We start from the raw sequence: 24,735 nt of genomic DNA on the forward strand, positions 1-24,735 counted from the left end.
CGTACTTCCTGCCGTCATGTTCTGTTCTCAGCTCAACCCCCGGCCCCGGACTTGTATGCAAAGTGTGAAATGAAAAAACTGCGATGACGACTCGGAGCAAGTTCATCATCTTCCAGAGGATATGATTATGTGCTAGCTGCAAAGAGCGGCATGCAGATACATTCGACACTGTAGCCACTTGAGGTTTCCCCGGATTGATTCGGTATTGTCTTTTTCTGTTCAGATTGGGGATTGGGTGGGTTCAGTCATCAATGACCGGTACGGTGCCTTTTTCTTGACAGTCAAGACTCAAGAGGACATATGAGTTAATTTAACCACAGGGGATCTAAAGCGACGTATGAGCGAATAATATTGAAGTTTGAATCTAGCGCTTCATCAACGCTATATAATATCGTTATCAACCGAAATCCAGCGCGCTCTGTGCCACTCTTCTCTTCTCTTCTCTTCTCTTCGACTCCATCATCACCACCACCATCGAGCGACCTAGACACCTGCTAACCCGACGGATTACCCCAGCTTATCCATTACTCGTCGATAGTCATCAGCCATCTAGGATTCCCAAGTTCATCCGTCAATACTTACGGAAGCTTCGTCAACAAAAAAAAAATCTATTTTCGAACTCGATGTGGAGAAAGAACCGGGGGAACTCGCATATATTGGTAAGTACGTACCCTCCACCCATTCCTCGGCCGAAGCCACGGTGCCTAAGTAGCAGCACTAGCGGCGGTGGAACTTATGGCATGAGTTGGGAGACTCATACTTAGGTGAATATAATAAGGAGCCGTTGCGTGTCATGGCGGTTCTTCCCCCCGGCCCTTGGTTCGGTGCTCCACACACCTTGAATCTCCCCTTTCTCAATCTTCAACCTTCTTTTCCTGACATCGCTTTCTTCTTCTTCATATTACATCATGTCTTCCCCACCTGCGCGGAACGACGGTTCGATTGATCAAAAGATCGACGCGGCTGAATCCGATTGTGAAGACGCTCCGTCGCAGAACCAACACGCGGCAAGGGAGACGTTCGCGGGGACGGAGGAGGAGCGGCAGCTCGTGCGCAAGTTCGACTGGCGCATCCTGCCGATAACGTGTCTGCTATACCTTTTTGCGTGTACGTATCCGTATTCACACGCGACTCTCTTGCCTTGCTCCAGTGCTGCGTTGAGCTTTATTGTATCTGACATACGAACGACCGTACAGCGCTCGACAGGTCGAATTTGGGCAACGCGCGACTGCAAGGGCTCCCTGAAGATGTGTTGGGTGGCGATAAAAACGGCGTCTTATTTGACTGGTTGACTTCCGGGTTCTACTTCTCATATGTACGTCCTGTTCAATCGAGTATATATTCTACACCTGCAGGGCGCTCACGTACGAGCGTTTACACGGTTTATAGATTCTTGTCCAGATCCCAGCCACGGTCCTGTCCAAGATGGTGCCGCCCCGAGCATTTGTCGCCGCTGCGGCTATAGGCTGGGGCATGACGTCGTCTCTCATGGTAAACGGCCTTTGCATGGCAACGCAACGCAACATACTTCTGACGCCTCGTCCATCTACCTAGGCTACAGGCTTCAATTTCGCGAGCCTCATGACCGCGCGTGTCGTCCTTGGCGTCTTCGAGGCAGGCTTCGCGCCCGTAATAACCGTGTACATGTGTATGTCCTCCTCTCCTTTAACCTACTACTCGAACGCTGTAGCAATGTAATCTCTCATGTCAAATTTACCTCGCCAGCCTTCTTCTACACGAAAGAGGAGCTGGGTCTGCGTCTGGCAATGTGGTTCGGGTTCGCGACGGTCGCGGGCGCGTTTGGCGGGCTCATTGCGTTTGGCGTGCAGCATATCCACGCGAGCGTGCAGAATTGGCGGCTGCTCTTCATCATCGAGGTACGTGTGTCTCCTCTGTTCTCCGACACCCCGAGTGACCCTGTTCTATCTCATTTAATTTAATCTGAACAGGGCATTCCGCCTGTGATTTTGGGCGTGCTGACGTACTTCTTCCTTCCTAACCGCCCGGAGTCGACGACGGTTCTGAATGAGCGAGAGAGGCGGATCGCGGTGGAGAGGATGAACAGGGATATGACAGCTGACTTTGGAGCTGTGGTAAACAAAGGTGAGCTATACTGTAGTTTAATTTTTATGATGGATCATTTGTTGCTTACGCGTAATTGGGGACTAGCGCATATCCGTTCGGCGTTCCTGGATTGGAGGGTAAGTAGTTGGATATGTTGTGAAATAATCAAATTGAATTTAAACTCACACTGTTTGGGCAAAGGTGTATGTTGCTGGTGTTATTTATTTCGGATTGAACACCGCCCTCGCGTCGATCGGTGCTTTCCTGCCCACAATTATTCAGAGCTTTGGTCACAGTACGTCTCTCTCTCTCGAGAATCTTTTATTACGGAACATCTACTTATCTAACCCACTTGGATTAGCTAATGCAATTGCTCAACTACTGACCGTCCCTCCCTACGTCGTCTCAGCAGTAGTGATGATCAGCTTCTCGTTCACCTCGGACAGGCTTCAGAGTAGAGGTATCCTCATGACTGTCTCAAGCATCATTGGAGCAATCGGATATCTGTGCGTTCATTTCCATGTCCTATGAAGGAATTCTGACAAACTACTATTAGATTACTTCTCGTCGTCCACGGAAACGAACACGCTCGATACTTTGCAACGTTCTGCGTAACAAGCGGTACATATACGACTATCGGGTTGATCATCGCCTGGTGTAAGTACCTCATTTTGCTATCGACATGCGTACCACGAGCTTATTGATGTTTATTGTAAAGTCGGGCATAACTTGGGATCTGAGACGAAAAAAGCGACAGGCATACCGTTATTTATGGCGATAGGACAATGCGGGAGTATACTTGGATCGCATCTTTACCCGAAGACGGAAGGGCCTAGATATATGTACGCCATGGAATCCTTTTCCATTCTCTATAACTTTTGTGCTGATGCCACTTTACAATAGAAAAGGGTTTGCAGGTATGCTCACTGGATTAGTTACATCGCTACTCAAAGCATTTGGAGAAACTGATCAATTTTGATTTATGTAACAGTTAGTAGTGGACTGCTCTTTTTAGCAGCGGTCTGCTGTGCCATCTTATCGGTAATTTCCTTCTTTCAACTATATTCTTGAATGATCGGTTGACTTGTGGTTTTACTTTCGAAGGTATCATACCGCTGGGATAATGCTCGACGAGATAAACTCTACGGAAAGCCGAAACCTAATACCCGAGTGAATACACAGGAGTTGGCTGATAAGGTCTGTCCATTTCCCTGAAAGTTTCCGCCATAGTGACTTCGAATTCATACTTGTTTCCAATGTCTGTGCAGACCCCAGAGTTCCGATATGTACCTTGAACATTGCTTGATTATTGATACATTGGAGGTGGATATGAAGTTTGCGAGCTGAGTAGTGAATAATATTTGTCTTCTCCAACTTCAATTGCCACGGGTGATTATCGATGTGGATGTGTTTACAGAACCGTGAAGGTAGTCGTACTACGCATGCTCCCTATGATTGACAGAAAAATCGGCTTGGTGTGCGAGAGCAGGGAGACAAATTAATCATGGGAGCCCTTGCAAGAGGAGTCCCACTACTTCCTCAGGAAATCAGTCGCCATTTTGTTTGATGTTGATTCACCGAAACATGCGGCCGTGCCCAAAGTCTTATTTGTGCTGAATCTTACATGATATTGCCTTAACCCGAGGATATTTAGTCGTCACTGAATTTTTGTCTATTCAATGTGGGTGGCAAACAACTATCTTTGATATATTTTCGAATTTAAAGAGTTATCCTCTGAAGCACTGCAATGCGACTTGTTGGTTTTTACAGGTACCAGCAGCAACTCCAGCATGCTCCTTCGGCGCTTGCGAACGCAAAAGTATCTCCGGAGCATGACGGTGGGCCATTTGCACAAATGTATGTGCAGGCCATGCGGCGCTCTGGGTCTGGAACATCGCAACAGCCTACATTTCCCCAGCATCCAGGACCCCCCTTTGGAGCTAAACCAGCTGGGCAGGTGGGCGGGGAAAAGTGGCATTCTTTCGTACAGACTGCTTCCTCTGAAGCCGCTACAACAGATGCAAAGGCCAGAACCGAGGCGACGATAGCTGAGTATTTCATTGTTGCTTTTGTCAACGTCGATGTTCAATCTTTGAATAAACGGACAGTTTCAGCATGTTGCATGGTAACCCAAAGTCTGTGATGTACACTCACCGATGTAAGTAGCACTTGTGGTCAAGAACTGGAGTATACACTTACAATCACTCTGCCTTTTAAATTGGATTGCTCGGGGTGGAATCTCAACGGTGCGCAGTAGTCTCTAGCTCTCTTGAGCTTTACTGGGTTGATCTGTTTCCAGCAACTAATGCAAGGTTCTAAGAATTCTAAACAATGAAGATGGGCTATCATATGACCCTAATAGCAACGGATGCAACGACTTTCAACGGGGCATAGCGGTTGGTCACACCCTGTGGTACACCATGAATACTCCAAAATTTGAAGACATGATACCAACCGCTGTTACAGCGGTGAGTAGTTTAGCTTGGACTGACATATACGTGCTTATGTTTGCGAAGAACCTTCAAGTCAGCCAAGGGCACGCCATCTATCCTTTGTCCAAGAACCATTTTGGCCGTCAGGCGTCATATTCAACGTCGGCGACTCGGAACACCGACGTTCATTTACTCAAAAATTACCTATAGGTTATACGAATGTGCCAGTCAAAAGGCTAGATGTCGCCTTCTTGAGTTTCTGCTGATTCCAAGTTCAGACCGTAAGACTTCTCGATCTCCTCTCACCTTCTCTCACTCCACATACATCGCTGATAGCTTTACTTTTTAAAACATGGCTTACTACGGCGGATCTTCCTTGGAGGTTACCTTAGCCCATTTGTCAACGAGAAACAAGGTAGATATTACTCGCGTTCATCTACTCGGCTCAGATGCGGAGTTTTCCGCATCTATATGTGCCGTATTAACCTACGGGTATCACAAACAAGCTAACTACAACAGATCCATCCATGCTCTTGCAGAAATAAATTTTCAACAAGACCACTAGTTTTCAGCCTAGAACCTTTTACCTCCAAACTATCAGTGACGCCGCTGGCCAGGTACCGTTTGATCATAGTAGTTGCTGAATACGCGAGGTCGTAGCTTTTGGTTCGCGATTTGGCCTATGTTCCATGCTTCACTGAACTTAAGAGGAAATAATGCGAGGTATTAGTCGGTTGCAAAACTTTGTACACACTCAGTTAACAAATTCCACACTTGAGCTTTGAATCTCAGTCCAACTTATATTAATGATCACCAGTCACCATGAATTCGTCTTAAATCTGCGGTATTAGTATAGGTTGGGCTTTTTTGATGGTGTGGGATCATTCAATAGGTGAACCGTCTATTCTTTGGCAAATTAATGTTTGACTTCTTTGACATCCACCGTAACGCATAGTCTTGTAAGACTTGTCACTATTGTATTTTAACGCTTACCCCTGCTGAATCTACCTCATGTTCACAGTCGCTCCCATTGGCTCCTGGTCAATGGGCGGATATACTGTAAAACTGCACTCGATATATATTATTGTCTGTAGAAACTGGCCAGCTTGTAGACCTAAGCTCGAATTCATGGGCCCTTCCTAACTTTATCTCCTAATTCCCGTCAATTTTTTGCTATTTGGATTACTCGAGTTCTTCCAAGTTCATAGTCAATGGATGATGCACGACTTGGAGTCGTTCATCAACTGAGCATCATCTTGCACTCTGCCGAGGCTTTATATGAAATGACGGACGTTTCCTTCTTTGCGTTTATTGGTAGATCCAAATACCACGCGTTACATTTTTTTGTGTAGAATCATTTTTGATGTAATAGTGTGAATTTAAAGAGTTCTCCTCTGTGGTCAACTAGTACTGCAGTTCTTTCCTAAAACTGCTTGACAATCCTCAGTATCTGCAACAGTTCCAGCAACCGCTTTCGCTGTCTGCGAACGCGAATGAATCTCCGCCACATTGTGGTGGGGTTGGGAAACACGCCCGTGTGCATGCCATTGGGCGGTCGGGAGGACGGCAGCATCTTACATTTCCCCAGCATCCAGGACCACCGGCAGGGGCTAAGCCTGCAGGGCAGGTTGGTGGGGAGAAGTTGCACTCGCGTGTACAACGGCGTACTTCGTCTGAATCTGCCAATGTAACAGAGGCAAAGGCGAGCGCAGAGGCGATGATAGTGAAATACTTCATTGCTGTTTTGCCCAATGTCAGAGGTTGAAGTTAGCGCTTTGTATACTCGTAGGATGATTGAGAAATTGGGCGGTGTACTCACCAATTTGTGTAGTACTTTAGTTTAAGAACTGGGTTATGCACTTGCAAACCCCGGCCTTTTATGTTCACTGGTATACCCAATAAGTTTGATCAACGCGATTTCAGCCGCTCTACAGGATAGCGTACGGCCTGGAATTCTAACTGGTACTTAGAGGCAATATTGGTCAAACACGCAAACAGTGATTGGTCCAAAGGTAACAGGAAGAATGCAAGCCGCTGTTAGGGTGGTAATTAGATGTGGGTTGGACTGAGACGCACAAGAATAGTAGGTAACAGTTACTAGGATGATCTCTAGGCATTCCACTATGTATTCTTTGAGCAAGAGTCATTCTGGTCGTCTCGATAGGGTTGTTACAGTGGACTGTTGACATCGATTCTGGAGGAACTGCTTTCTCGGTTACCGCCGATGACTATACAAGTTCCGACCATAGAAGGACAGACGCCGCGTCTCTGGCTCCCTCAAAGCTCCAACAGTCAGACTTCGCGTTCTGTTCTTCAAAGGGTATCGGTCTGTGGCGCAATTTCGTGATACTGATTAGTGTCCGGGACACCTGATTGGATAAGTATACTAACCTCTGCACTCTGCGAGCATGCTTGCACTCAAGCATATTGTCGTCCATGTGCCGCCTGCCCTTTGCCGCCCTGCCAGTAATGCCCCAAGCAGGCCTAGGTGACACCACTTGTACAGGGGGACAGTTCGTGCAGTTTTTTGTCCATGACCTGATTGACATCTGTGTGCCGCTTGATTAATGTTCCAGAAGTTTTTGGTTTCAAAGACATGTAGTTTGAATCTTCATTATCTTGTGAAGCAATACCAGTTCGCTTGCGTTCGCGCATCTGTTGTCCAGTACGTATCACAAACTTGTTTCGGCGTTCCAGGGTATTATCAAAGTTACTACGTTTCTGTTCGCTGTTATGAGAAAAGCTCGGATTTTCAGCCCGTGCTTCCCAAGTTTACCAGAAGCTCTGATCTTGATCTTGCCAGTCTACCGCTTCGCAAGAGTTGCAGTCCCCTAAGTGTAACCCTTACCAGGTCCGAGAGGGACTCGAGTCACGTGGATTTGTTAAGAACGGTGCCTTGCACTGGTCCACTGCCTTGAACTTGATGACATCTCCCCACAGCAAGATAAAGAATGCTACTCGTAGACAGGCGGCTAATTTCGAATACAAGTACGTCTTCACAATGTTATCTATCAAATCTCTTATCTATTTAAATAAATGAAAAGGCTGGAGGATATCAGGGACGACCTTGAGACAGAGAATTCAACCAAGTGCAGCTTCGACGCTATTCTCAAGTATTTTCTCTCCCTTGTTCTTAGGGATGATGACCCAAAGAAGAGACGCTTGGACGTCATTCAGAAAGAGATCGAGGAGCTTCAATTGAAACGCTATGAGAAAAATTTGGTGGGAAATGGAAACACTACAATCAGAGGAGTCAGCACAGCTGCTGAGCCGGTTGAGACTTTGGGGGAAACAGCGAGTACACAACTTGAGCATAACAATGATAAGGATGACGACACCTGGTTTGGGTCACAGAAGGAGCAAGAACTGATCCAAGAACGGGATAACATACTGGATGAGCTCCTGAACGAGGCTCTCGAATCAGTGCTGCCCGTTGCCAACAATGGGGATCTCATTAAAATGTTGGAGAATTTGTGAGTTTTACATTCGGTTAAACTACGATGTAAATTACGACGTTCTATTTCAGCGCGACCGCATTTGCCAAAGGTAAAGCGGAATCGTCCCGCTATGGGGAATTCGTTCGTCTATGCAACAACGCTCTCCAACGGCTAGCTTATGTAAATTCAAAGCGTCAGTTTCGAGAAAAAGATCGCCTCAACATTCGCTTTCATCGCAATGATCCCAGCCATATCACGACCCACAACAAGGACATGCAGGATATTCACTGTAAGCCGGATGTTGTCATCACGCCTCTCATTGCTGCTCTACGTGCGGCCTCGCGGGGTCTAGAAGTCGATGTGAACTTTGACAAACCGCCCCGGAAGAGTTTCGAATGGGTTGATATCCTCTCGTGCCAGGACTTTAAATTAGTCAATGAGGGTATCCCTGCAGAAGGCAAGTCCGTGACAACCAGACAGTTTGAAATCGTGATTTCTTCACAAGCGTTGCAGCACGTACTTTCTTCGAAGCTAGACATCCTCTGCCCATTGCTACAGAAGGCTGTAGCTCGGAACGCGCTTCGGACGATGTATTCCTGGCGGAGAACACTCTGCCGTCGAAGAAACTAAGGCAATCGAATTCAGAGACGCCCACAAGTTCAGCATCCACATCTACAAGTTCGGCCATTGTCAATAATTCAAAAACAAAGGCAACCAAGGTTGAAACGAAAAGACAGCAGGTAATTAACGGGCGTGTGCAGTGTGAATCTTACGCGCTCGAAATGATGTCTTATAGTGCCGGGGTTCACCATGCCGTTAATTTACTCTTCACGGGTATGTTCTTTCTTTCGTCTTATAAAAATATTTGCAGTCTCATCAGAATAGATGGCCATGTGTGGATTTGGTATCATGATCGCCAGGGTGTCGTTCAGTCTGACGGCCTCAGCATCTTTGCAGACTTTTCTCGCTTCCTCGTCCTCCTTTTTGCTTTCCAGCGTTTCCGCGCAGAAGACTGGGGGATTATTCGTTGCCTCAATCCCCAATTTATAGATAGGGTTGAAAACGAGCCAGTGTCAAGGAACACACCAGGTCAGTAAGCCAACTCGTCAGGGAAAGAAGGATTCTTGTCAACTGTTAGAACCAGTGCCAGAACCCGGGATCAAATTCAACTTGAAGCGAGATCTGCGGAACGTTTGGGTTCCAGATGATCAGGGCAGCACACTTGCGACGGTTGTAGTTAACATGGATAATTTTTTATCACACCCACCGCACAGCTTGAACGGCAACACCACAGCAGTTGTTTTGGCCCAGGGTTTTGATGAAGACGGTGCATTGGTGTCTGTACCAATGGTCTGTAAGATATATCACCCCGAGGTTGAACGACGACACGAAGGAGCAACCATCCAGGTCGTCCGTAAGATCGCCGCAGACGAGGACAAGACCATGCTCAAACACCTGCCCTCCGTACTGTTTTATGGAGATGTACCGGGATGTACCACTCATCGTATTCGGAGCATGATTAAACGACGATGGAAGGGCCACCGCACTCTCCGGATATTGGGTCTCAGAAAGCTAGAGGAGATCACGACCGTCGACGGTGCAGATTTTGTCAAGGCTTGGCTTGAAACCGTTATATGTAAGCCATGATTATTTCTTGTAAATGATGATTTTGACATGGGATGCCTATTTAGGTCACGCATTTCTTTGGAAAAACTACGTTGAACATGGGGATCCTAGTCTAAGCAATATCATGTACGACCCGGATGAAAATTGCGGGGTTCTGAGCGACTTTGATCTTTCTCTGTTGCAATGGGAACCTCGTGTCATTGGGACCCACGGTACCGGGACTGTCCCATTCATGGCCCTCGAACTCCTGAGAAAGAAGTACTGGGAAGGGAAAATCCAAAGATTTTATCACCATGAATTGGAATCATTCATCTGGATTCTTACCTATGTGATTCTCCTTTATGACAGAGGGATTCGCAAAAAGAATGAGGCAGTTGATTCTTGGCGAACGTCGGACTATGACATGTGTCGTATGCAAAAGCGGGATTTCTACTTTGATTCAAATCAAAAACTGGCAAACCAGGTTCAGGAAAACTACAAGACATACTGGCGCATGGCTCGACAACTCCTTTACAATCTCGTTCTTTGCCATGCGGAACATCAAGGTCAGATGATGCGCTCATCGGCCAACAACGCACCTCGTCTGGCTTCCGACAATCTCTGGGAAAGGTTTAACTCTGTATTGCGCTCAACCCTCCCGCCCAACAGTATTCTTGACCAGGAGGATCTTTTGGAACGACTCAAGTCTCAGAAGCCATCCTTTGAACCTCTTGATGAGACTATACGACACACACTTCAGGCTAAGTATTCTGCCATAGTTCTGTAGAACCCGTTGTAAAATCATTTCGGAACAAACTCTCACTCCAGCTCACTCCCCAATTACACATAGTCTGCGGTAGCCTGCAGTGGCAGAGCCTGGTACTTGATTTATTTCGTAGGCTTCGCGAACCTCTGTTGTAACTTGAATTCTGTTTCTTCATGTCTCGGTTTTCAATACATAATGTCCCGTTTTTTGTTCTGCTGTCTGCACCGTCTTGGTTCCTTTTCTTGAACTCTCACTTGACCCTCGTTGTCTTTATTCTTTCACCCCTCATTTTGTCGCCCCACCCTCCTCTCCCTTTTTCCATCCTTTCCAGTGCTTGGTACAGCCACCGTGGTTACCGGTTTCAGCACTTATGTGGTGCAACCCATGCGCTCAGGCCTTTGGCGGCCCCCTTCTTCTCGTTTCCCCTCTTTGCGCGTTCACCTTAAGTTTCCGCGCTCTCTCTCGCGTCGGTTTTCACGCCAATCATGTGATCCGACCGACTTCTGGTCTTTCAAAGACCATCCGCCAAAGCCCTACGCACCCACTAAATAATCAGTTCAACCATATATTTCTTTCCTTCTCTTCACGTCTCACATCTCGACCCCTCTGATATAAGGGAAAGTTCACTACGAGCGATTTATCTTATCCGTTGTTTTTGGCTCGGCACCAACTCGGAGGCCCGTGGTGTCCCGTGGGAATGACTCGCGTGACTAGTAATAGCTCTGAGCCACTGCCAACACCCAACTCATCCTGAAATGCCATCAACACCGAGCAAACTCAAGAGTGGTTCTCTTAGGCAAGCGGGTAGCCTCAAATATGTACGTCGTCACATCCCATATATAACTATCCTACCTACCTAAACAAAGACAAAGGCAGGAGGAGATCAGGGCCGATCTTGAGCCAGACATTGGGAATTCAACCAGATGCAGCGTCAACGCATTTCTCAAGCACTTTCTCTACACTATTCTTAGGGACGATGACCCAAAGAAGGTGAAGTTGAACGAAATACAGAAATCTATAGAGGAGCTACAGTTGAGACGCTATGGAGAGGATTTGACTATAAATGAGGACACTACGAACAATGGAGCCACTAGCGACAATGTCGCTGCTGATTTGGCTGGGACTTTGAACTCAGCAGCGAGAATACAAGAGCGTGCCAATGATAAGGACGACGATACTCTGCTTGGGTCCGAGAAGGAAAAACAGCTGGTCCAAGAAAGGGATGCATTACTGGATCAACTCCTAGCAGACGCCCTCGAATTAGTGAAACCTGTTGCCAACAACAGTGAGGTGATTAAAAGGTTGAAAAAATTGTGAGTTACATGTTTGGTTGAAGTGATGTACAAACTGTAACGGTCTATTGCCAGTGGAGAGGCATTCGAAAGCGGGGAAGCTGCTCGTTATGGCCCGTTTGTCTCACTATGTAACACAGCCCTCCTCCTCCTAGCTTCTTGCAACTCAAAGCATCACTTTCGAGAGAAAGATGGTCTCGACATTCAGTTTCACTGCAATGATCCTAGCAACATCATGTCTAGCTACGATGGTATGCAGGATATCGAGCGTAAGCCAGATGTTGTCATCACGTCTCTCATAGCTTCCCTACTCGCAGCCTCAAAAAAATCGCCCAAGTATAAATTCCAATGGTCCGATATCCTCGGGTGCGCAGAGTTTAAAGTTTTGAGGAAGGGTATTCCCGAAGACGGCAAGCCGTGGCTCGAAGTTTCCGAAGTAAAAGCTTCTCCTCAAGTGCGGGAGCACACTATTGAGGGTGTCGAACCACCCAACGCTACAGAAGGTTCTGGGTCAAAACGAGTTCGAGATGATGTGTCCGTTGCGGAAAACCTTTTGTCATCGAAAAGACAGCGGCAGTCGAATGGTACAGCGACGCCTACAAATTCAAACCCCGTCTCTTCAGCCTCATTTCCGGAAAACAATTTAAATCTGCAGGTCAACATGATCGAACAGAGCACGCAACAAGCCACTAATGACGGTGTGGAGCGTGATGTCTCCATCGCGGAAAACTCTTTGCCATTGAATAATCGACGACAGTCTAGTGCAGCGACGCCTACGAGTTCAAAACCCATCCCTTCAGCCTCAGTTGCGAAAAAAAAATTAAATATGCAGGCCAACATAATGGAACAGAAGACACAACAGGCAATCAAAGGCGGGGTGCAGTGTGCGTCATACGCGCTGGAAATGATGTCTTACAATGCAGGTGTTCATCATGCCATTAATTTGCTCTTTATGGGTAGGTTTTTCTTTTTCTTTTTGGGTGAACGCTTTGCGAATTCATTATTCTTATCAACACAGACGGACATATGTGCATTTGGTATTACGATCGCCAGGGAATAATACAGTCTGATGGCCTCAGCATCTTCGGGGATTTTTCTCAATTCCTTGTCCTCCTTTTTGCTTTTCAGCGTTTCTGCCCAGAAGACTGGGGCATCATTCGTTGCCTAAATCCTCAATTTTTTCATGGGATCGAAAACCAGACGAGGGTGAAGAATGAGCAAGGTCAGTAGGCAACCTCTCCTCGAAAGAATAATTCCTGATGAACTGCTAGAACCAATGCCAGAACCAGAAGTCAAATTGAATTTGCAACAAGATCTGTCCGGGTTGTGGGTTCGAAATGATCAGGACAAGATTCTGACAACGGTTGAGGTTGATATGAAGAGCTTTCTATCGCACAAACCCCACTGCTTGAGCGGAAGGGCCACATCAGTTGTATCGGCTAAGGGTGGTGACCCAAAAAAAATGATGGTGTGTAAGATATATCACCCCGAGGTTGAACGACGGCACGAAGGAGAAACACTCCAGGTAGTCCGCAAGATAGCTGCAGACAATGATCAGACCATACTCAAACACCTGCCCTCTGTACTGTTTTATGGAGACGTGCCGGGATGCACCACTCATCGTATTCGGAGCATGATTAAACGGCGATGGAAGGGCCACCGCACTCTCCGGATATTGGGTCTCAAAAAACTACAGAAGATCACGTCCGTCGACGGTGCTCATTTTATCAAGGCTTGGCTTGAAACCGTTATATGTAAGCCATGACTGCTTCTTTTTGTCGATGTAGATTTTTGACATGGAATGCCTATTTAGGTCACGCATTTCTTTGGAAAAACTACGTTGAACATGGGGATCCCAGTCTAAGCAATATCATGTACGACCCGGATGAAAATTGCGGGGTTCTGAGCGACTTTGATCTTTCTTTGCTGCAATGGGAACTTCGTGTCATTGGGACGGACAGAACCGGCACTGTCCCATTCATGGCTATCGAACTCCTGAGCAAGAAGTACTGGGAAGGGAAAATCCACAGATTTTATCACCATGAATTGGAATCATTCATTTGGATTCTCGCCTATGTGTGTCTTCTTTATGACAGAGGGATTCGCAAAAAGAATGCGGCAGTTGATTCTTGGAGAACGTCGGACTATGGCGTGTGTCGTATGGAAAAGAGGGATTTCTACGGCAACTTAGATGAAGAACTTGCAAATCAGGTTCAGGCAAACTATAAGACATACTGGCCCACGGCTCAAAACCTCGTTCGCAATCTAGATATGTACCAGCAGACTTCGGCGAACAACCCTCGTCCGGCTTCCGACAATCTCTGGGAAAGGTTCAACTCTGTATTGCGCTCAACCCTCCCGCCCAACAGTATTCCTGACCAGGAGGCTCTTTTGGAACGACTCAAATCTCAGAAGCCATCCTTTGAACCTCTTGATGAGACTGCACGACAGAAACTTTGGGCCAAGTATTCCATCATTGCCTAGGACTTGTTGGATACACTTCGCTCTTCCCCGTCCTTTCGCATGTTCAACATATCCTGAAGAAAATTCTTACTCCCCAACAAGGGATATTGTGTGGTAGCCTAAGCCACATCTTTCGCTTTCTTCGAAACACGCCGTTATCTTACCCTTTCCACCAGTTCAGGCTTGGTGGAATTTTCGGCTTTGTTTGTTGGAAATACGGGATATACTTCTCCGCAATCAATTAAGTAATTATTGATAGCCCTAGAATAACCCTCGTGTAGCTGCTCGCACAAACGACCAAGATTTGTTCAGTTTTAAACGTACATGCTAATCTTTGTTTATTGGGGAATACGAGAGACAAGTTGGCTAGTCTGGCCCATTTTCCGATCTAGATGATGCAAAGATTTTTATACCACCAAGACTTCACTCAAAATCCGACTTTTCCATGATCTCCATCGCGTCTCCTCTACCTTTCCTTTGCCCCTATTGTCATATTCCCTTATTTTTTTTCTTTTCTCCGCGTATTGATATTCCTCTCCAAGTATCCTTTCCAAGTGTTGGCTGTATATTCTAAAATCACTGATCCTCATCTTCTAAACCCGTCATGCAACAACTCCAGCATTGTCCATCATTAAACGCGAACTGATTCCCGCCGCAATCTGGCTTTGTAGGGAAACAAGCCATAGTGCACATCATCGGTTTGTCTGGAGGGTAGCAGCATGTTGCCGACGACCAGCATCCGGGTCCTCCTCTGGGTATTAATCCGGGAGGACAGGTGGGTGGTTGGAAGGCGCATTCGAGTGTGCAGACAGGTGGACGGCGCCCTGCTTGAAGCCCCGAGGCCAAGGAAGCGAAGAGAAGGAATGATGAAAGAGCTGCGTATAGCATTATTTGCACTGTGATTTTGCCTGTCATCGATGAGAATGATGCCGCAGTTATGGGAGGTATGTTGTACTTACTTATTGCTTGAAGTGGGAGGTTGGGATATCGTTGTACGGTGTTCATCGCTTTTATAGCTAGGTTACAGCAGGAGATCACTGCTAGTGCGTTATTGAGCTTCATCAGATAGACTTGGGTCTGGTCCCACTAGTTGGGATAGTTGCAAACGCGTTATCCAATTTGCGCTTGGTTTAACAGCTGTAACTCACGCACATCTCCTAACAGTGACAAAGATATGCAGGCCAATGCCATTTCAGCAGAACAAGATGCGCTTACTATTCCTTTCGCCTCGAGAGTCACCAGAAGCATTCTGATAACAACTCAGACCGTTGGAGATTCATCCATAAGGCGGGTAAATGGAAACGTTTGGTGCTACACGCATCCGCTAGCAAGGGGTCTTGGTCACTGTCCAACGGATACGCTATGCATCCCCATTACTTTTCCAACTTGGAGAATGCTCACTTTCTTCCATCGTTCATACGAATCAGCCTAATTCCGAAATGTCCCTCTGAACTGAGAGATAAACAAGACGGCTATTATTTAGATAACGTTACCTCCCGTCAAGAATTCACGGTTCAACAGGCCCCAGGGCCTCCAGGGCCCCCTTCAGATCCCACGACATCTGCCGAAACTTACTATGCCTAAAGTAGTACATTCATAGCTACTTCTGGACGGTATGCATGCTGGGCTTCCCCACTGACAAATTGTGGCCTGTTCCGAGGGGCGTTAGACTATAACCTTGCGATCAAACCCACGTTTTTGAGTAGTGGTAAAATGTAAACTCGAGGAAGTGGAAGCTCCTGCGGGAGTAGGGCAGGGTTTGATACCTCCCGGCCGGTCTGTGTGATAGTGGTATAGGTTCGGCGCTCTCAACCGGTGTGTTACTTGTGTTTTAAACAGGTGTTATACCACATCACGTGACCTTCAGAGTTTTTTAATTTTAATTTTTTTTAAAAAAAAATGCATGACCAATTGACTGGAAGTCCTCATTTTTAAGCTTAAGAAGAGCTATAATAACTAATTATTCTACTGTTACATGGCTTATAAGATATATCTGTGATGTTTGTAAAGCTATCCAAAACCATAGGTCATTTTTGATGCATACACTGGGAAATGTAACGGTGTCACATGGTGTGACTAGGGATCACAAACTCACTTTTTGCCGACTACATGCCGCCGCGGCATGAAGTACAAAGTTAGAATTTAGAAACAGCGTACCATTTGATTGACAACGCTTTCCTGTAGCAAAACTATCAATAAAAGTCTAAAAATCAATGTAGATTGTTGGTAGATTGAGAAGTTCTGACTATAATACCCCCGAAGATTAACACCAGTAAAACACACAGGATTTTGACCCTCTGGCTGTGTTATTGGTATAACACGTGTGTTACATTGGTGTAATACCTTGGCGTGGTATACCAGTATGTAACAAACCCAGCACTATAGTTGAGGACAATCAAAGACATCAATTTTCGTATTGTTGAACGACTATTATTAATAAAGATCACGTTCGACCGTGTGACTCTCAGAGTCATATGATAAGTCATGTGAATAGATTACTAAGTAGATAGATGACTAAGTACTATACAGTAGTTACTGTCACTAGTCACATGTAACGCACTCTAGGTGTATATAAGGGCGACGCTAGTGCCCTCTAATAACAAGCGGTTTTCACAACCCACTCGAGTAGCTACAACTCAAGTAACACGACCCAAAGGGTAAGTATTAAGTCAAGTCCTTAGCCACTGCGTACATAGACTGTGTAGAGTAGTTTTGGGCACATTATGCTGCTCAACAGGTTATGGGCCCCGTAGCCATAACGACGCAGGCTTGTTAGCCTTGCTGTCGACGGCACTGGCCTAGGGACAATACTTGCCCCCATGCTGCTCTGAAAGATAACGCCTATTTTGGCGATCTAGATGAGTGTGCAAAAGATCTTAATCTTGATTGGATCTTAGATCTGATCTTGAGATTGATTGGGCCTGACCAGCCCAACTGTTTCCTTTCTATTCTAAGTTCAGGATGTGAGAAAAAGCCTTGCTGACTTATTCTCGTCACAGGCTCAAACTTTAAGCGCACTAAGAATGTCTTCCAAAGCAACTGTATCCGTTTCCGAATTCCCCAAATTCGATGGTTCCAACTATCGTAAATGGGCTGACAAAATGCTTCCCATATTCCTCCTGACTGGCGTTGATGGGGTTATTTCTGGAGATGTCGTGGCCCCTTCTCCAATTGAAGGAGAGCCTGCATTCCCATCCCCTGTTGCTCCGGCAACAACTGTTAACGCAGCTCAAATTGAGCTGTGGAAAATCCAATTCCAACGCTGGTCGCAAAGATCTTCGTCGTTTGAAAAAGCAATGAAAGATTTTAAGGAGCAGAATTCCAAGGCACTAGGTGTCATCGCGAATTCCTTGATCCCATCTATTTGGGAAACAGTCAAGGGAAAGACCGCGAAGGGGGCATGGGATGATCTGAAAGCAAAATACGATAAAGTTCAATTTGTTGAAGTGATGGAGGATTTTAAACGCCTGACCACCTTCAAATTTGATCTTTCGGATCCTACCCCTCAGCTGGCCCGTTTCAGAGCCATCTACGAGCATGTCAAGAAGGTCGAAAATGCGGATCTAGTATCCGAGACCATGGCATGTCTCATCTTATTCTCACGTTTACCCCTTGCGGTATCGCCCAATCAACCGCCCTCCATATATCAAGACCTTATTAATGATTATGGAGACAAGACCAAGATTGACGACATGAAGCTGGAGGCTATCTCCGCTGATATCCGCAATCGTTGGGGAGCGCGGTTTGGTAATCTGGATGACAGGCAAAAACCTAAAAAGGGTACGACATATGACCCTAAGCCTGCACCAAAGACCGGCCCTTCCCGGGCACCGCAACAGTCGGCTGAACGCAATACTGCGATCCGACCAAAAGGGGAACACCCCCACTATCATCCTTCGAAGACCCCTAATCAGGGACAGTCTCAGGGTGATAATCAGGAGAAGAGGATTCGTAAGCGTGCCCCACGAGGCAAAGGCAAGCAGCGTGCACAAGGTAATACAGCCTTAGCGGATGATGTCTTTATGGCATCAACATTGACGGTTCTCAAACCGGCAATTCCAGCTCCCACCACGTCAAGGATCATCGAGATCAACGGTAGAGGAAGTATCTCCTCCCGTACCTCTGCTCCGGCTGGGCCCTGGAGAAATCCGGACACACGCATGGCGCCATACCCGGCTCCTGCTGCTGCACGCAGCCTAGCTTCCAGAATTGGAGTAAAGCCTACTTCACAGGCACTCCAGATCATGGAAAGCGTTGCCACGAGCAGCTTACAAATTCCTTCGGATGTCTCCCTCGCAGAGAAGTTGAAGACTCCGCCCGTCAACTCTGAAACCATTGACGATCACATGGTAGTTGATGGTGAGATCACATCTCCGGAGATCGAAAAGCTTAATAATGAGCTATTTGGACCGGAACCAAAGCAATGGGGTGATATCCCAAACTTTGATGATCAAAGAGAACGGTCTCCTGATGTTCCTATTGAGGAACGTGTGGATTACGGAGAAAACGATGAGGATCTCTATGATGGTTACTATGATGACCATTTTGTTGATAGGCAAGTAAGTTCTAGTTCTAGCAATTGGACCATAAATAACGCTGAGATTCCCACAGGGACTACCCCATCTAGAGACGACAACGACTCAACAGTCGACCGGCCGGAGGAGGAGGAGTTTCCTGTAGATATTTACTACTCATTTGTACATGATGTATACCAAAAATATCTATCTCATTTTGCGTGTTGTCCAGATTGCAAAGGAAAAGGAACTGAAAAACCCAAAAAGGGGAAAGAAGCCATAACGGCTTGGTTAATGGACAGTGGTGCTAGTGTGCACTTTACTGGCGATAAGTCTGATTTCGCAAGTTACCAAGACTTTGCTGAGAATAATCGACCTATTTCGCAAACTGCCACTACCACAGTGCCTATCACCGGTTTTGGAACAGTCTTCGTAGAAGTGGTTTCACACTCCGAGGATCTGGGACATGAAGTCCGCCGACTCCATCCTGTTCTATACATGGAACAATTACATGTTCGATTAATGTCGATGGGACAACTCCTGTCGTCCGGCATGACCATAGAAGGAACAGCTAAAGTCCTTCGGTTCTTTGATTTGCCTAAAAAATCATATGGCCTGCAGGCCAGGGCAGATTCAATTGAATCGAACAGACATCCAATGTATTGGGTGCATACGCGCATTGTCTCTGGAGAAGACATTAGCACGTTATCTTCGACTCTTCAAGAGTCAAGTGACCTTTGGCATCGACGCCTTGGTCATCCCTCTGACGATGTTCTAAGACATTTTAGGGACTCCACTAAGAACTTTCCCAAAATAAGTGTACCCAAGGACAAAAATGTCTGTGAAGGCTGCGCGAAGGGTAAAATGACTGATAAGTCATATGACGAAAACCCCAAACACGCAAAGAAGCCTTTTGATCATATTCATTGTGATCTCAAGACATTTTCTGTTTATTCCTACCAGAAGTGTAAATACTTCATGTCCTTTTTGGACGACCACACCCCACACGTATGGCTCTACTTTCTTAAAAAGAAGAGTGATGCCGCTGCGGCTGTGAATTCTTTCGAGAAAATGGTGGAAAAACAGTACGGTACCTCCGTCAAAGAATACTTCTTTGATAATGGCGGAGAATTCGTTAGTACCGAGTTCTTGGAACGGCTACAAAATGCCGGTACACGTGCCTGCTTTACAGCTCCCTATGCTCATCAGAGCAATGGTCGAGCTGAAAGACTAAACAGGACAATTATGGAAAAGTCTAAAGCGATGAGGCATTACGCCTGTCTACCGGATAGCTGGTGGCAATTTTGCTGTGCCCACGCTGTCTTTCTATACAATAGGACTCCGGTAAAACGCATCGAGTGGAAGACACCCCATCAGGCCCTTAAGGGGGAGTTACCTGATGTGTCTAAAATTAAAACTTTGGGATGCGCAGCTTATGTGTACCTACACAAGGAGCAGCGTAAAAATAAGTTATCACCGCGTTCCGAGTTGATGACATTCCTCGGCTACGAATCTAATTCGGTGATGATCTTTATGAGATCTCCGAATAATGTGGTCTTTCGTGCGAACAAGGCCCTATTCGATGAAACCTTATTCCCAAAGTGTGAATCTAAGAGGAAGATTCCACCCAACACACGCTTTAATCCTCCAAAACCAAAGGGACCCTCCTTTGAAATCGGCTATGGAAGTGAGTCGACCGATTCCAATAACGACGACTTTCCAATGCCACCTCTGCCGAAAGAGACAGGCGATCAACCGAGCCCACGGTCCGCCAGTCCTCCAAGTTCTATGCCAGGGCCTAGTTCACGTCCTCCTCGTGACGATGACGATGATCAGGATGACGATCAGGGATACGTAACACCTCCCACGTCAAATCAAAGACCAAAAATGCCTGATACACCTGTCAAGCCTCCGCCCAGAAGGTCGGATAGAACTCGGAAAGTACCAGAGCGGGAAGGCAATGTTTACCGACCCGGAACAACAACCGATAAAGATCGACGTAAGAAGCTGCAGACTGTTTCACACGGAGTGGCATCCGTCCCTGATTACGTGCCACTTACTCGATCTAGTAGCAATCGCAATGTTGAATCTGGTATCCCTAATTCAGGGACGGAAGGGGGAGTAGCAAACAGTCTTTTCGCGACATTACTTTCCAAACGGGTCTGCGAAATTATCTGCGCTGCTGATTATGGTCTCACAAAGGATGTCCGTGACTGGACCCTGCGTGATTTGCTGAAATTACCAGCTGACCAACAGAAGGAATGGAGACAAGCCATGAAAGACGAGTTAGAGGTCCTCGTCAAAAGAGAGGTCTATGAGCTTGTCGATCTCCCTAATGGCCGAAAAGCCATCAAATGCAGATGGGTCTACGACATCAAAACTGATGGTTGGAAAAAGGCTCGTCTGGTAGCCAAAGGCTTCTTACAGATAGAAGGCCTAGACTACGATGAGTTATTCTCACCTGTGGTCATGCTACCAAGTGTTCGCACAATATTTGCCCTTGCCGCACTCAAAGGGTGGAAAGTCTGGTCTCTTGACGTCATATCGGCCTTCCTTTATGGGCCGTTAGACGAGGAGATATATATAGAACAGCCTGAGGGCTTTGTTCTAAAGGGACAGGAGAAGAAAGTACTCCGGCTTAAAAAGGCAATTTATGGGCTCAAACAAGCCGCACGAGCATGGTGGTTCGAGCTAGACAGAAGTCTAAAAGAGCTTGGATTCACCAGACTATACTCGGACGCCGGCATCTTCATCTCACGTCATACCGACGGCACGTTAGCAATAATGTTTGCCTATGTCGACGACATCCAGATCACCGGACCTAACTCCGAACTCTCACGACAGAAGAAAGATCTCTTTATGAAGAAGTGGGATTGCCGGGATCTTGGAGAATCACGGGAGTTTCTCCGCATGGCTATTGATTATAAAGACGGCAAAATCCTCTTGAGTCAAGCCAACTATTTGGAGAAGGTTCTAACTCGGTTTGGCATGAGCAATGCTAAAGCTGCTAGAACTCCCTTACCCACGGGCTATCGCCCAATGCCGTTCGATGGTACTAGTTCGGCACAACTTCGCTCGCAGTACCAATCAGTGATTGGTTCCTTGCTTTACCTAATGCTTGGAACTAGACCTGATATTGCCTATGCAGTGACTCAGATGGCGAAGTTTGCTTCCAATCCGTCTGAAGACCACATGAACAAGGCTAAATATATTATGCGGTATCTTGTTGGCACACGCAAATATGCCTTAGTTTATGATGGGAAGTCTCGCGCTGGCCTATATGCCTATTGTGACGCCTCTTATGGAGATGACCAATCAGAGCTCGACCTTAAGCGTCGGTCTGCACAAGGCTACTTCTTTAGCTTGGCAAATGCCGCGGTCATGTGGAAATCACAGACACAGAAGTTAGTCTCAACGTCGTCTACTATGAGTGAATACATGGCACTCTCCGACTGCGCCAAAGATTGCGCATGGATCAAAAATCTATTTGCGGAACTGGCCAAACCAATTTCCCACGTCCCAGTCTATGCGGACTCACATGGTGCAATATTCAATGCGCAGAATCCTGTGACACAAAAAGGGATTAAGCATGTGGAGATTCGCTATCATTACATACGGGAACAAATAGAGCAAGGCACACTCAAGTTATATGCAGTTCCGACTGCTGATAACGTTGCCGATATGTTTACCAAGAATCTAGGTCCTGATCTATTCTTGAAACATAGATCCGCTCTTGGCCTTGAGTTTTACCCGCTAGATTAGTCCGTTCATGAAAACAAGTAGAGTCCCGCCTTATGGCGCGCGCACCACTTGAGGGGGAGTGTTGAACGACTATTATTAATAAAGATCACGTTCGACCGTGTGACTCTCAGAGTCATATGATAAGTCATGTGAATAGATTACTAAGTAGATAGATGACTAAGTACTATACAGTAGTTACTGTCACTAGTCACATGTAACGCACTCTAGGTGTATATAAGGGCGACGCTAGTGCCCTCTAATAACAAGCGGTTTTCACAACCCACTCGAGTAGCTACAACTCAAGTAACACGACCCAAAGGGTAAGTATTAAGTCAAGTCCTTAGCCACTGCGTACATAGACTGTGTAGAGTAGTTTTGGGCACATTATGCTGCTCAACACGTATCTCAGGAATGCGAATTTTCTGGCAAAAACTAACGACGGATTCGAACTCGGACGGTCAAATAGCGTCTAAAAACACACTTTTCATAAAATTCCCACGAGGTTTTGACCACCGCCAAATTTTTTGGCCAAAAAATTTCAAAATATAGTCATGTTACTTGGTGCCGGGCAGCTCGGCGACTCCAAATTTTACCACGAATTACTCGCTGCACAATCGGCCGGCCTAATTTTGCTTTCTCACTGCCCACACCGCTGTAACTCGCCGTCAAATCAAGATAAGCACCCGTAAAGCGCCAGGAGCAATTGATAAAAAAACGAATATTATTGGTGGAACATGCTTTGGAAGTGCTTCAAGATGTTTTTTTTTTTGCTCAGATTCTGTATCCTAGCTGCTTCTTGAAATGTCTTTTTTTCAACTTCATAATGGCAGTATTGCACAGTCATCCCCAGCACTATAGACATAGTTTATGAATAGGAGTAGCCATAGCTAAAAAGTATAATAGCTTGCCAGTTCTACAGGATTCAATTTCCAATGGAATTTTCACTCAAAATGCATTCATGGCCTTGAGAGAAAAGAAGATTGAGGAAGTTATTGTTTTAGGCCGGCAATGTTCCTCATTTGCTTGGGTGGTCTGCCGTTAGGTGGCATCTTGCCGAATTTATTTAAGGGGAACGGCTCGATAATTTTTTTTGATATTTCAGGCGCGAACCCAGAATATCAAAAGCTATCTAAAAATGAATTTTTCGAGAATTTAGCGAATTTTTTTGACCACCGCCAAATTTTTTGGGAAATTTTTTCCAAAAAAGTTGAATCTGAAAAATCTGCTCGTGCAAATCGTTTAATTAGACGTAGTATTACCTATTAAAACAGTTTCTAGGCACCCTACATGTTTGTCATAGTCTACATAATTCGTGCAAAAAAATTGATGTCTTTGATTGTCCTCAACTGTATGCGGGAGTAGTTGAATTTTCTTGGCACGAACAGGGGAAGTTTGTGAGAGTGTGGCGCTTAGGTTTGTAGGTTCGTGGGCGCTTGATGCTTGCCGGATATGAGCGTATTTTATGCGGAGGTGGAAAATGAAAGGTAGAATATGACAAGACTCCTTTTTAGATTTTTTGCCGGTTCATAATGAATGAGATTCGACTCCTTGTCAACGCTGGCTGTCGAACGGCCAAAGTCGATGTCAAAGTCATCGACGTCACGGTATTTAAATGCTGAAAAAATGTTTAAGCGCATTGCATCATCGGGTCATTTTTACTTTACCCCTCTCCGTGGAAAGGTAATGCAAGAATTGAACTAGCATCTAGAGACTAGATGTCTGGAAAAGGTTTCTTCAGAGTCTACTGAGCAATAAAAATAGATCATATCATCATCACGGTCATCTCCATCTTCGTGTTCTCCATCTCGCGTTTGAACTTGATTAACCTGCCTGCAATATCAGTACCCCAAAATCCCAAAAATAAATGGTATTGTAGTATCATGAGGTATTGGCTCATCTCAAAGACGCGTTTCGATAATTTTCCTTGTCATACAGTAAAGTGAACGTGTCGGAAAGTGACTGCCCAATGGTAACCAAATGAATTAATAACACGGCGGTCTCCCCAGCAGCCAGTCTAGAAATCGTTAGTCCTGGTGCGCAATCAAACGGCAAAATCGAGTCTTACACTAGGTTCAAAAGCGCTACCGGCTTCAGCATGGATCACAAACTGTTGATGGAGGAATAACATCAATGACGCCAGTCCACCAATTTTGACATCCGGTGCCTTTGGAGATCAAGAAAAGTGCGACGAATCCGTACTCGTCGGCGGGGCGCGAGTTCAGAGCTCTGCAAAGCGCAGGGCGGGATGGAATCAGTAAGAGAATGCGCTGTAAAATGGTGGCGGGGGTAAATTGAATGGGTCACTGGATGGGTCACAACGCTACAGGGCTTGAATAGAGTTCTCTTTACTTGCATCAGAAGCTGCATGGGACTGGAACATTTGTTCCGAGATGGCGGGGCATTCGGTTGGCCGCCTCTAAT

At 46.1% G+C, this 24,735-nt stretch overlaps 5 protein-coding genes across 5 annotated transcripts; all 5 read left to right on the plus strand.

Annotated features, from left to right (window-relative positions):
• Positions 1-908: 908 nt before the first annotated feature.
• Positions 909-3,359, plus strand: JR316_0008775 (putative transporter; the record flags this gene model as incomplete). The annotated part of the gene is made up of 15 exons (XM_047894488.1): positions 909-1,107; positions 1,197-1,315; positions 1,390-1,491; positions 1,555-1,648; positions 1,726-1,877; positions 1,950-2,103; positions 2,170-2,201; positions 2,266-2,359; positions 2,426-2,570; positions 2,621-2,721; positions 2,783-2,906; positions 2,968-2,981; positions 3,056-3,105; positions 3,169-3,261; positions 3,333-3,359. 15 exons carry the CDS (start codon positions 909-911, stop codon positions 3,357-3,359), a joined length of 1,500 nt encoding a protein of 499 aa, XP_047745947.1.
• Positions 3,360-3,811: 452 nt separating this feature from the next.
• Positions 3,812-6,261, plus strand: JR316_0008776 (uncharacterized protein; the record flags this gene model as incomplete). Its single annotated transcript, XM_047894489.1, has 2 exons — positions 3,812-4,116; positions 5,913-6,261. The coding sequence occupies 2 exons, from the start codon at positions 3,812-3,814 to the stop codon at positions 6,259-6,261; spliced, it is 654 nt and encodes a 217-aa protein (XP_047745948.1).
• A 1,158-nt stretch (positions 6,262-7,419) lies between these two features.
• On the plus strand, positions 7,420-10,325 carry JR316_0008777 (uncharacterized protein; the record flags this gene model as incomplete). The annotated part of the gene is made up of 7 exons (XM_047894490.1): positions 7,420-7,484; positions 7,541-7,969; positions 8,023-8,394; positions 8,439-8,767; positions 8,819-9,022; positions 9,072-9,569; positions 9,625-10,325. 7 exons carry the CDS (start codon positions 7,420-7,422, stop codon positions 10,323-10,325), a joined length of 2,598 nt encoding a protein of 865 aa, XP_047745949.1.
• A 734-nt stretch (positions 10,326-11,059) lies between these two features.
• On the plus strand, positions 11,060-13,361 carry JR316_0008778 (uncharacterized protein; the record flags this gene model as incomplete). Its single annotated transcript, XM_047894491.1, has 5 exons — positions 11,060-11,122; positions 11,181-11,617; positions 11,672-12,552; positions 12,615-12,818; positions 12,868-13,361. The coding sequence occupies 5 exons, from the start codon at positions 11,060-11,062 to the stop codon at positions 13,359-13,361; spliced, it is 2,079 nt and encodes a 692-aa protein (XP_047745950.1).
• Positions 13,362-13,468: 107 nt separating this feature from the next.
• On the plus strand, positions 13,469-14,080 carry JR316_0008779 (uncharacterized protein; the record flags this gene model as incomplete). The annotated part of the gene is made up of 1 exon (XM_047894492.1): positions 13,469-14,080. One exon carries the CDS (start codon positions 13,469-13,471, stop codon positions 14,078-14,080), a length of 612 nt encoding a protein of 203 aa, XP_047745951.1.
• Between the last annotated feature and the right edge of the window lie 10,655 nt (positions 14,081-24,735).

This window comes from Psilocybe cubensis, chromosome 8 (genome assembly GCF_017499595.1).
Source record: "Psilocybe cubensis strain MGC-MH-2018 chromosome 8, whole genome shotgun sequence".
NCBI lineage: Eukaryota > Fungi > Basidiomycota > Agaricomycetes > Agaricales > Agrocybaceae > Psilocybe > Psilocybe cubensis.